General features: G+C 46.5%; 1 protein-coding gene across 6 annotated transcripts in view; it reads right to left on the reverse strand.

Annotated features, from left to right (window-relative positions):
* Positions 1-7,602: 7,602 nt before the first annotated feature.
* CCDC134 (coiled-coil domain containing 134) overlaps positions 7,603-11,376 on the reverse strand; it is an 18,699-nt gene continuing 14,925 nt past the window's right edge. For all 6 annotated transcript variants that reach the window (XM_025208934.1, XM_025208933.1, XM_014521812.2 and 3 more), the window contains 3 exons: positions 10,896-11,077; positions 10,561-10,632; positions 7,603-8,002 (listed from right to left, as the gene is read on the reverse strand). In XM_025208934.1, the coding sequence (XP_025064719.1) occupies positions 7,877-8,002; positions 10,561-10,632; positions 10,896-11,077 (380 nt within the window). In that variant the 3' untranslated portion in view covers positions 7,603-7,876. The remainder of the gene's footprint in view (positions 8,003-10,560; positions 10,633-10,895; positions 11,078-11,376) is intronic.

The raw sequence follows: 11,376 nt of genomic DNA on the forward strand, positions 1-11,376 counted from the left end.
CGCACAACCGGATGGGGACCTGCCACGCATGCCCCAGGAGCTGAACTGGGTCCACCTGCCCAATCCAGCTCATGAAGGGACAACGTCTGATTCAGAGGCCGTGCCCCTCACTTCTGTGCTCAATAGTGACTGATGCCCCTTTCCTCTAAGAATGCATCCCATCCCTTTTTGAACCTGGCTAAACCATCAGGCAGGCAAGGAGTTCCATGCTCTCACAACACCCTGCGTGAAAAAGAACTTCCTTTTGTTAGTTTTAAACTGATTGCCTCCTGGTTTCATTTTGTGATCCCTACTTCTTGTATTCTGGGAGAGAGTAAATAACAAATCCCTGTTTACTTTCTGTTCACCATTTAGTATTTTGTAAACACTTATGTTCCCCCTCACGCATCTCTCTTCTAATCTGAATAGGCCTGGCCTCTTTAATCTCTCCTCCTATGGAAGAGCCTCCATTCCACTAATCATCCTTGTTGCCTTTCTCTGTACCTTCTCTAGTTCCTCTATATCCTTTTTGACATGCAGGGACTAGAGTTTGAGGATTTCTTGATTTCATTGCAAGTTTCACAATAAATGATGTGTTACTTGCACTGTATTTCTTGCCCTCCATGGTTGTAGAAAAAAACCTTTACAAAGTGCCCCTAGTGTTCCTAAAGGTTCAAAGACTCAATGGCAAACATAAACACACACCATACAGAACACAAACTATTGGGCAATTTCCAATTCTTGTGATTTTAAAGCCAGTCTCCCTGATTTGGGGAGGGCCTGACTCACAATTTGAAAATGTCCAAACTGGCCATACTGCTGTGGAGTTACACTTGGGAAAAGTTAACAAAACCATCTCTCTAGTTATGGTTTAACCAGCATCCTGCAGCTCCCCTGACCAGGCTGCAATTCAAATATAATCCTGTCTGTCATTACAAGCCATACAGTTTGCCAAATGTACATGTTCTCTGGATAGTTAGGGACCCCTGGCCTTCCTCTCTTACCTCAGTGCAGCCTTTGTATGGCAAACTGCTCCACCCTTCTAGCTCTCCTATTTAGCTGGCCAGGCAACTTTTGTTCCCTTCTGCCATGTGTCTTTTCCCCTAATTAATCGTTCTTCTTCTCTAACCACTTTCTTTTCTGAGGCTCTTTTGGTAGGGAGTCCAGCAATATACAGTCTTGGTGCTCTGATCTTTTCTCCTCTGTCTTCTCCTCCCACATCTTTGTTTCTTCTTCCTTTTTAATGTCACAAAATCCATTATTTCCTTCCAAGCCCCACTACCAAAACCTTTGTTTGATATTGCCTTTATTATCACAACCTTCAGCCACTCTCCCTATACTGTAGTCACCTCTCCAAATTGTTGTATTGGCTTCCTGCCTCCACACATCAAATTCAAGCTCTCATTCATTTGCAAGCCTTTACATAATCCCCCACCTACACCTCTGCTGTTGCTTTCCCTTCGCTGTCCTCAAATGCTCTACACTCTACCCAGTCCCTTCTCTTCACTGCTCCTTCTTCCTCCTCCCTTCCCACCCACCCACCCAACCAACCCTGTCTTCAGCCCATCTCCCTGTCCTCACCTGCCACGCAATTCTTCTTCACATCACTTCTGCCAGCCATCTTTCCTCCTCTGATGACTAATCTGCAACCTGTCCCAGCCCTCAATCGTTGCCCTGTCTTTTGTGCTTAACATAGTATTATAGTGCTGCAGAGAAGAAAACACTGCTCCATGAGTGAAGTGTGGCATTAACCTATAGCTCTATATGAATAAAACGTTAACTATTCTGAAATACAGATGTCTCAAAAGTGAGGTGGAGAAGACATTTGACAGCAATTATACACAACGGTTGAAGACCTGAAGTAAAGACTGTAACTACCCAATACAAATTTGGCCGTAACACTGGGGCTAGAACCTTTACTTGTGTGACAAGTAATGTTAGATCTGACAGTTTTCAGAGGCCATAGCTTCGTTTGTAATGTGCAGGGATCCTGGTTTTCTCCGTTTAAAAAATCCAAATTCTCTGATAAAAAATTCCAAATTTTCTGATTAAAACCCCCAAAATCTTCATTTTCCCATGATTAAAATGAAACACCACTATATTTTATTTTATATATATATAAATTATTATTTTTATTATTTTATTATTTTTATTTATATATATATATATATATATATATATATATAAAATAAAGTTGAACACAATGTTTTATTGATATATTTGCAATTTTAAAGCAATTTAGAAGCCTACTAGTGCCTCAATCATCATAATAAAATAAATTCTAAATACCTATATACTTTGGTGTTTGATATTTTTTTATCATAGAAAATAATAGAAAAATCAAAGCTCCCCCTACCCACTTTGCTCATCAGGACACGGGTCCAGCTGCGGCTGTTCCCCCCTGCTGCTTTGTGGTGCTGAGCAGCCCCAATATGTCGGTGACTTCCTCCCACCCATCCTGTTGCTGTTCACTCCCAAGCCACAGTTCTCCCAGCCCTGCTGATTCTCCTCACTCCCAGCCCACAGCACCCTGGCCTTGCCAGTGCCTCTCACTCCCAACCCATACCCCCTTGGACCTGCTTGTGTCCCTCACTCCTAAACTACAGCCCCCCTCTCCCAGCCCCCCAGTGTGGGAAAGGGCATGTGTGGGCACAGGTGATGCATGGGGGGTGGGAGGGGCACAAGTGACATGGGGGCTTGGGGGCATGTGCCCCGCAAGATTTCTGTGCCCACAACGGGGCACCAGACTGCAGCTGAGCTGGACAAGCTCTGGGGCAGGAGCTGCCTCCGTGGCTCAGCAGGAGCAGTACACGGCACAAGAAGGAATGCTGCCATGGCCACAAAGTTGAGGTGCCCCCTGCCCACCTGGCAGCAGTCGGGGCACAATTCCATGCTGCTACCGCTGCTGCACCTCACTTTGGTGGCCCCTACTCCCCACAACAGCCCACTGCAGGCTAGAACTCCTACATTTTTCTCTGTTAAAGGAGAAATCTGTGATTTTCTCTTTTAAGTGAGAAAATCTGCATTTTTCTCTGTTAAAGGAGAAAATCCACATTTTTCCACAGTGAATGGAAAACCCGGATCCCTGGTAATATGCCATCTGTAAGACTGCACTGTTCCCTAGCACTACACTGTGGCACTGGTTTAGTATGTACTAGATCGGGGGTGCTTAAATACCAGCCCCTATCACCTGTAATCTGGCCTGCAGGGCAGACCAGGACCCAAACTCAGCACTCAGAGCCAGGTCAAGGCAGTGTGGGGCCCCAGAACCCAATCCTGGCATGCAGGACTGGGTGGAGGCAACATGGGGCCCTAATCCCTGCGCATGGAGCCTGATGGAGGCAGTGTGGACCTTGGGGCCCAGTCCCTGCTCATGAATCCGGGCAGAGGTGCCAGCTCCAGAGCCTGACCCCTGGATGTGGGACCTGGCAGAGGTGGCATGGGCCTCAGGGGCCCCAATTCTGGTATGCAAGCCTGGAAGAGGCAGTATGGGGTCTGGAGCCCCTGAGGCCAGGCAGGGACAACACAGGGTCCTGAGGCATCAATGCCAGCAAGCAAGACTGATAGAGGCAGCACATGGAACCAGGTGGAGGCAGTGCAAGCTGAAGCCGGGCTTGTGGGCCTGATCCTGAGGCCAAAAGGTTGAAGACTGCTGGACTAGATTCAGACCAGACCCAACTCTTCTTAGTACCATTATATATGCTCAGAGGCGGTCACAAGTCCAAGATGGTGTGTTTGCTTCCTCCGTACAAAACAATGCTGAAATGCAGCCTTCCAGATCAGCTGCTAATACAACACTCACAGGAGAGAGTGGAGACATTTCCAAAACAAACTCCCACCCATGGATTCTAAATTGAGCAAGGAAAGATATTTGACCAGAGATGTCTTATCAGGCAAATCCCACCCCCATGAAGCATCCAACCTGTAACATGAGTAGTTCTGCAAAAAAAGGGACCTATTAGGACAAGGAAACTAAAGAGGGTTTTTTTAACTGATCCTTCTCAGATGTGTTTCTAAATCCTCCACCTCACTTCCCAAGGTGATGCAAAGGATACTGCAGGAATATATGTGATGGTTCATACCTGGCAGCATCATTTGAGCAAATTAACTTTGGTAGAAGACAGAAGGCAGGAAATGAGAATCGTTCAAGCCTTCCCCACCCCTACAGGATTGCTAGGACAAGGAGACTGCAGTTTACCAGATGATATCTCTAACCCATGATCCAAGAGAGGGGAGCCATGCTGTCATTGAGACTGTGCTGCTCCCTGCATGATTGTGTCCCTGAACAATCACACACCCTGCTCACTGCTAACCCACATACCTTCTGGGTATGTAAAGATCGTGTCAGGCCTCCTCACTCCCTCTCTTCCCTCTCTATCTCTGACTAATCTGTGACAGCCCATCTGCTCGGTGGTTAGAAGAGCTGACACATGCAAAGCTGATGCATCCATTGCATCAGAGCCCATACTGTGGCATGGATGCAAGATTGGGAGGGGGCTGTAGGCAGTGGCATGTGGCCCACATCAGATATCCATCTCCTACACACCTGTCAATGAAGAAGATTCAGGGAAGACTGACATAGACAAAATGGAACAGGCCAGGACAATTCTAATAAAACAGGACACTGGGATTAAGAGCCATATCCTCACAGAACTGCTGTCCAATTTTTAATGAGCCCAGGTTTTCAGGTCTCAGTTGTATTTGCCATTCAAAGGACACTGATGATGACAGCTCAGACCTAAATAAGCACCATACTGTGATACTGGCTCAGAACCAAGTGCAGAGAGAAGAGAACCACCACTTTCTTTATCCATCAATACTGCTCCCAACAGCCATCTGCTTATGCTTGGTCCCATGCATCCAGGACCTGCTTTGCAGAGGTGCCAACCTCTTATCAGTTCTACTTCAAATCAGCAAGAGTTATGGATGTTCAGCATTCTGAAAAAAATCAAGCTAATAATGCTCAAGCATAAATTTATTTCAGCCCTAAGTTCTGATACAGCCTGAAAGACTACAGCAGCTAGTATCTAAAGTTGGTTTCCTTCCTTCCGCAACCTATTCAACAGGAATTAGGTGCCTCACTTTGCTTAGATGCTTTTGAAAATCCCTCATGGTGCCTTTCAACAACCTCAGGTACACAAATAATTTTGAAAAAACATAATCCTAAATGACCTTGCTAGACTGTGGGTAAGAGACAGTCCTTAAAAAAGCCCCAAATCATTATACTGCTTCCATTAGCTAAATAGCAGTAGCTGGTGTGTTATGAAAGCCTGGGGTCATTAAAGATTGGATGGCACTTCTGTAAGAACATGGCCCTTAATCCCAGTGTCCTGATCTAACAGAAATGTCCTGGACTATTCCATTTCACTTAGCTGAATCTTCCCTGGAATTTCATTGGGAAACAGGTGGCATGTTGCTGGTGGTGGGACAGGATTCTTAGAGCACACTTGCACAGTATTTTTAAAGACACTCTTTTAAACAAATAATAAGTGCTATGATAACAGATTGTCCAGGTACTCAGCCCTGATCCTGGCTGTATATCAGCACCAACACACCCTGGAAGATAGGAGTTCACAATTCTCAGAGACATCACTCAGCAAACACCCCCTCCAGATGAAGCACTAACAAGATCCAGATTTGATTTTTAAAAATTCAAATTTATTCAAGGAAAAAAAATGTTTTCCATTTCAATGGATGTCAAAAAAACAAAATGTCACTGACTATTCGGTCTTTAAAAATAGAGAACATTTCCCATCTCTGGCCTGCAGAATAGTCTGAAGGCAACAAGTCAGATTAGTTTCACACAATGGAATCCCTCCTGCCCCACAGGAGGATGATCCCTTGGCAAGAAGGACCTAGGGTCTAGGGCTGTGCGATTCAATCAGCGACTCAAAATACAACAAAAAAAAGTCCAGACCTGGATGAAGAGAGTGACTTTGTTGGGCTCTAGTGCTTGAGCTAGTGAAGGCATATTGCACTAGCTGGAAGCAGGCGGACATTCCTCAGATGCAGCTCCCTCAGTTCCTGACCTACGCGCCCTATATTCCTTTGCTGTTCCAGTCCTAAGACTCCAAGCAGCAGTTACCACTTGTGCCAAATTGTGTGGTGATTTTGTGCTGTACATGAATGTCCGCTGAGGGCATGGTGGAGATCCACCAAAATCATTTCACTGGCAACCAGCACTGGATTTGGACTAGAGTGGGTGGCAAACCTTTGCCTCACCAATGAAAGAGAATGTGAACATGGGGTAGAAACCAGCTATTTTCTAGCGTGCTTAACTGTGCAAAATGGCTGAATGACCAAAAGAACAGGCTTGTTCCAGAGCAAGCAAGGTCGTTGGTTGGTAACAGCGCACTCCTGGTCCTTCTGATCAGCTGGTGACATCAACCATCAGTTGCTTGATCCAAAGCAAAGAGCCAGTGTTTTAAAGTACAGTCATTAGCTTCCATTTCTTCCCAGCACTTCCACAGCAGAAGAGTTTCCCACCCTGGTGATAGTGTGGGCTGGTATCTTTTATTTTGTTGCATTAAAATAAAACGTTTTCAAAAAGAAAAAAAGAAAACCCAAAAAACCCACAACCCAAAACATATGGAGAGTACAAGATGTCAAAGCAGCAGCCATGGAGACAGAAACCCCCTCTTCAGCTTTTATTACATTTTACATAAAACTTCCCCTTGCCTCCCCAGCAAAGTGACTCAGACTCAGAGCCTGAGGGGCTCTCCAGAGGTACTGTGAGAAAAGAGTTCTGTCTCCAGAGCTTATTCCTCTGGCTTTTTTGGCCAGAGCACCCCTGTATACCAGTGGCAATATTGTGTGTGATGTGGGCACCCCTCTGCCATGGACTGGGTTGAGACTTGAAACCCAAATTGATTCCTCGCTAGCCACCAATATCAAAAGCTGCCTTTGTTTTTAAAAGTCCATGCTTAGTCTTTACTCCGATCTTTTGATTGGACACCTAATGATGACAATACCCTCCTGTGAGCCCTCTCAGCCTGTCCTTGCCAACCTGGCAGCATCCCACTCCCCTCCATCCCCACCCTTCTCGGAAACCTTCCCCTAGCAGCAGCTCTGCGAACACAGGCTCCTTCACACAATGTGGATTTAGGATCAGCTGTGTTGGCGCTCTCAAATCCAAATCAGCCGATGGCCTTATAAAAATAAGCTCTGTTTAATAAAACAGCCACTTGGAGATGAGAGGTCTGGTTGGCTGAGGGAGAGTGCAACAACACAGAGATTTAGTGTAACTGGAAGGGGAGGAACTTGTTAGCTAACTAACATACACAAAAGCAATGCTGCCTTTAAAGCCACTTGGTCCGCTGCTGGCCCCCCTTTTCCTGGGGGAGACGGGTTGTTTAACATTTACAAATGCGTTACATTTCTCCAGGAATGGAAGGTCCATGAAGCAGATGGGGATCTGGTCCCACCACACACCTTGTTATGCATTCCCACTCTCCAGAGAGGCAGATATCAGGTATAACTACGTAGCTCACACCACAGTCCTGGGGTCTTGCCCTCCATGTTATGGCTCAAGGGAGCAAGTACCAGTATAGTCCCACCCCAACTCCACAGGTTCGCACCTTTAGCATCAGCAAATCCCTCGGGCGCACACGCACACAACAAACATTCTCTGCCAGACTCTCTGTATTCCAGTTTATACAAAGAGCTTTCTCACAGGGGTTGCACTGAAAGGCCAGGATTTCCACCCAGTTCCTTGTCAGGATTCAATCCAGTCCTTACTGATATACCATGGAAAAAAAAGAAAAAGAAAAAATCACCGCACAGATGAAAGGTGAACTGCCCGGCCTTTTCCTGAGGCTGCTGAGGGGGTAAGACACTCCACTTCCATTTGCTGCATCTCCCGCCAGCAGGGGTCCCAGTGATGAGGTGGGTCCCATCATTACAACTCAGACTGCGAGCGTGAAATCCGGGGCCCCTTGCGGATTTCCTTCCTTTTCTCTTCTTTCTTTCTGCGTTTCTCTTCCTCTCGGAGGGCCTTCTGGAATGTGTCTGCACCAGGAAAAAACTGCAAGTAGAGGGACAAGCTTGGTACACAGCATGGAAGTTAAGGGAAATGCAAATGTAGCACCTCAGAGGTCTCAGAATATGCCTCCCCTCACCCTCCCCTCCAATCTCCTCCCCCTTTCCCAACTAGTTAATTAAGCCTCAAAGTACACAGAGTGATAGATTCTCTGTGCACATACCCCTGTGATAGCCTGGCTGATTTCAAGGGATTTACTTCCAGCTAAAGGCCTGATACAAAGCACACTGAGGTTAACAGGCTGACACCAGAGGGCTTTAAATCAGGTGTCAAGGAAGAGACAAACCAGGTCCCAATACTTCTGAGAACAGGAACTGCAGTCCCCATTTTGAAGACCCAATCATAAAAATAGGGCTGGAAGGGACCTCACAATGTCATCTAGTCTAGTCCCCTGCTCAAGGCAGAATTGTCCCTGACTAAGCCACCCCAGCTAAGTGTCGGTTTAACTTGCTCTTGAAAATGCCCAGGGATGGAGATTCCACAGCTTCTCTAGGCAGCCTGTTCCAATGCCTGATCACCCTCATTGTCAGAAAGTTCCTCCTAATCTTCAACCTAAATTTCTTTTGCTGCACCTCAAGTCCTTTGTTCATAGTCCTGTCCACAGAGAAAAGCCCATCTCCATCCTCTCTGTAATCATCCTTTGGGTATTTAAAGACTGTTATAAAATCCTCCCATAGTCTTCTCTTCTCCAGACTAAATACATCTTTCAGATTTTCCTCGTAACCCTTGCTTCTGAGGTCCCTAATCTTTCTGTTGCTCTGCTGGACTCTTTCCAATTTGTTCATATTCTATTTCAAATCTCAGGCTCAAAACTGGACACACAACTCCAGCTGATGCCTCACCAGTACTGAATACAGTACAAAATAAGAATCACTTCCCTTGATTTGCAAGTGACACTCCTATTAATACAACCCAGTGTGCTGTTAGCTTTTTTTGGAACAAGAGCACACTGTTGACTCAAATTCAGCTTATGATCTACTGTAACCCTAGGTCCTTCTCTGCAGTGCTGCAGCCTAGCCAGTCATTCCTCACTCTGTATTTGTGTGTGCAATTATTCCATCCAAACTGCAGGACTTTGCACTTGTCCTCACTGAATCTCATCTGGTTGACTGCAGGTCATTTCTCCAAGCTATCTAGGTAATTCTGGATCCAACCCTACTCTCCAGAACGTCTGCAACTCCGCTCAACTTGGTGGCATCTGCAAATTTGCTAAGCATGCACTTGATCCCATTGTCCAAATCTTTAATGAAGATATTAAACAATTTCAAACCCAGAACAGATCCCTGGGGAACCCCACTTGAAACCACCTTCCCAAGTAGATATTGAGCCATTGATGACTACTCACTGAGCGTGATGATCCAGCCAACTGTGTATTCATCTTACAGTACTTTAATCTAGCCTGTAATTCCTTATCTTGTTAATGAGAACGTCATAGGGAAACTGCACCTTGCTAAAGTCAAGGTATTTCACACCCTCTCCCCTCCACCCCATATCAATGAGCCTGTCACCTTATCACAGAAGGAAATCAGGTTGGTCAGGTTGGTGAATCTATGCTAACTGTTCCTGATCACCTTGTTCTCCTTTAGGTGCTTCACACCTGCTCCATCTTCTTTCCTGGTATCAAGGTCAGGCTGACTAGTTTGTAGTTCCCCAGATCCTCCTTCTTCCCTTTTCTTAAAGATGGGCACTATAGTTGCCCTTTTCCAATCATCTGGGACCTCTCCTGCACACGCACAGACAGCACTAAGGCTAAGCAGCACCCCTGAAAGGATCTCCCAGCACCTGGGTGAGACTCGTGGCTCTTAGCCCCCATTTATTACCCGTCATTACCGGGCTAGAGATGCCAGAGAAAACATCTCCAACTGCTGCTATATCTCTGTAGTCCATGAACATGCCTAAGCCCAAAGTTCTCAAAGAGGATAGCCAGCAACTTTGAAATTACCTCAGCCAATTCCTTCAGTACCCTTGGGTATCCCATCCAGCCCTGCTGACTTGAAAGCATTTAGCTTCTCTAAGTAATCCCTAACCAGTTCTGCTATTACTCTAAATTGTTTGACTCCTTTCCTGGAACTCCTCTCAGGATATTGTCCCTCTCCTGCCCATCCAGAAATGGAATGAATAAGCTCTGGGAAGAGCTGCACCCCAAAGGACAAGCGGGGCCCACTGTGAGGACTTTAAGGGCAAAGTTGGAGATAAATGGAAGGGCATATGGACCTACCATTCCCCAAGTTCAGTGCATCTCTTGCCTTCAGCAACAGATGGAATAAACCTCCTTCAGTCAGAGCAGTGAAGTTCTGTAGGGTGGGGCAGCTGTCACAGCTATCAGGGGAAGTGGGAAAGGGATTGGCCACCCACTGCCATTGTGAACAAATTTAAAATGGTTTGAGGTAAGCTCTGACTTCTCCCCCCTTCCCCCTCCCCACCACTTCACTCCACACTTGGCCAGTTCCTCACCTTTGGCCTCTCTACTCCTAACCCAATGCCTAGAGCACAGTTAAAAAGGAGGAGGAGGAAGCACACCCATCCTGGCTTTGCCAACTTACCTCAGAATGGTCAGTTTTGAAGGGATTCCGGTAATCTGGAGATTTCTCACTAATTCCCAGCTCCTGAGCCATCTGCAGAGCAAAACAAAACCAGAGCTGGAGAGCATCATCTTTCACTCTGTATTACTGTGGCAACCCACATCTCTAATTCCTTTCTCTCCCCCACCCTGATTTCTTTTTTCTTACTCGCTTCTCTCCTCTCAATTCCGTCCAACCTTCCTCTCCCCATTTCTCTGACTCAGCAGCTGTGCTCATGCACTTCCTTTCCCCTCTGGCCATCTCTGCTCTGGAGGATGGGACAAGGCAGGGGCAAGGATGAATAATTGCAGTCTTACCAGTCCGAGCACTTGGGAATGGGGACCCTGGTCAAACACTCCCGTCAGGTTGCAGAAGCTGATCCCCCAGCGGATCAGGTTGTTCCAGTTGGAGTTGCGATCGAAGTAATGGTGCACGATCTTGGGGAAGCGTAGAACCACATCTCCAAAAAAGGCAGTGTTTTCCACCACATGGGAATATGCTAAGGAACAGAGTCACAATGGCAGTCAGGAGACTAGCCCTGTTCTTTTAAACAGAAATGGACAGAGGTCACCTGCTAGCCATAAGGTACTCAGGATGGCCTTAATCTGCTTGGCCAGAGCAGAGGGAGAGGCTCCCCAGGAAGCTGCCAAAGGACTTCATGACAGTCCCACTTTAGGACTCCTTATCTGTGGTCCAGGCAGTGCTCACACTCCACCACAACAAGCCTGGCAAAGCCTGCTCTCCTTTCCCAAGCAGCAGACAGCCTCACAAAGTCCAGGACCGAAAGCACTTCCTGCT

This window comes from Alligator sinensis, unplaced genomic scaffold (assembly GCF_000455745.1).
Source record: "Alligator sinensis unplaced genomic scaffold, ASM45574v1 scaffold215_1, whole genome shotgun sequence".
Classification (NCBI taxonomy): Eukaryota; Metazoa; Chordata; order Crocodylia; family Alligatoridae; genus Alligator; species Alligator sinensis.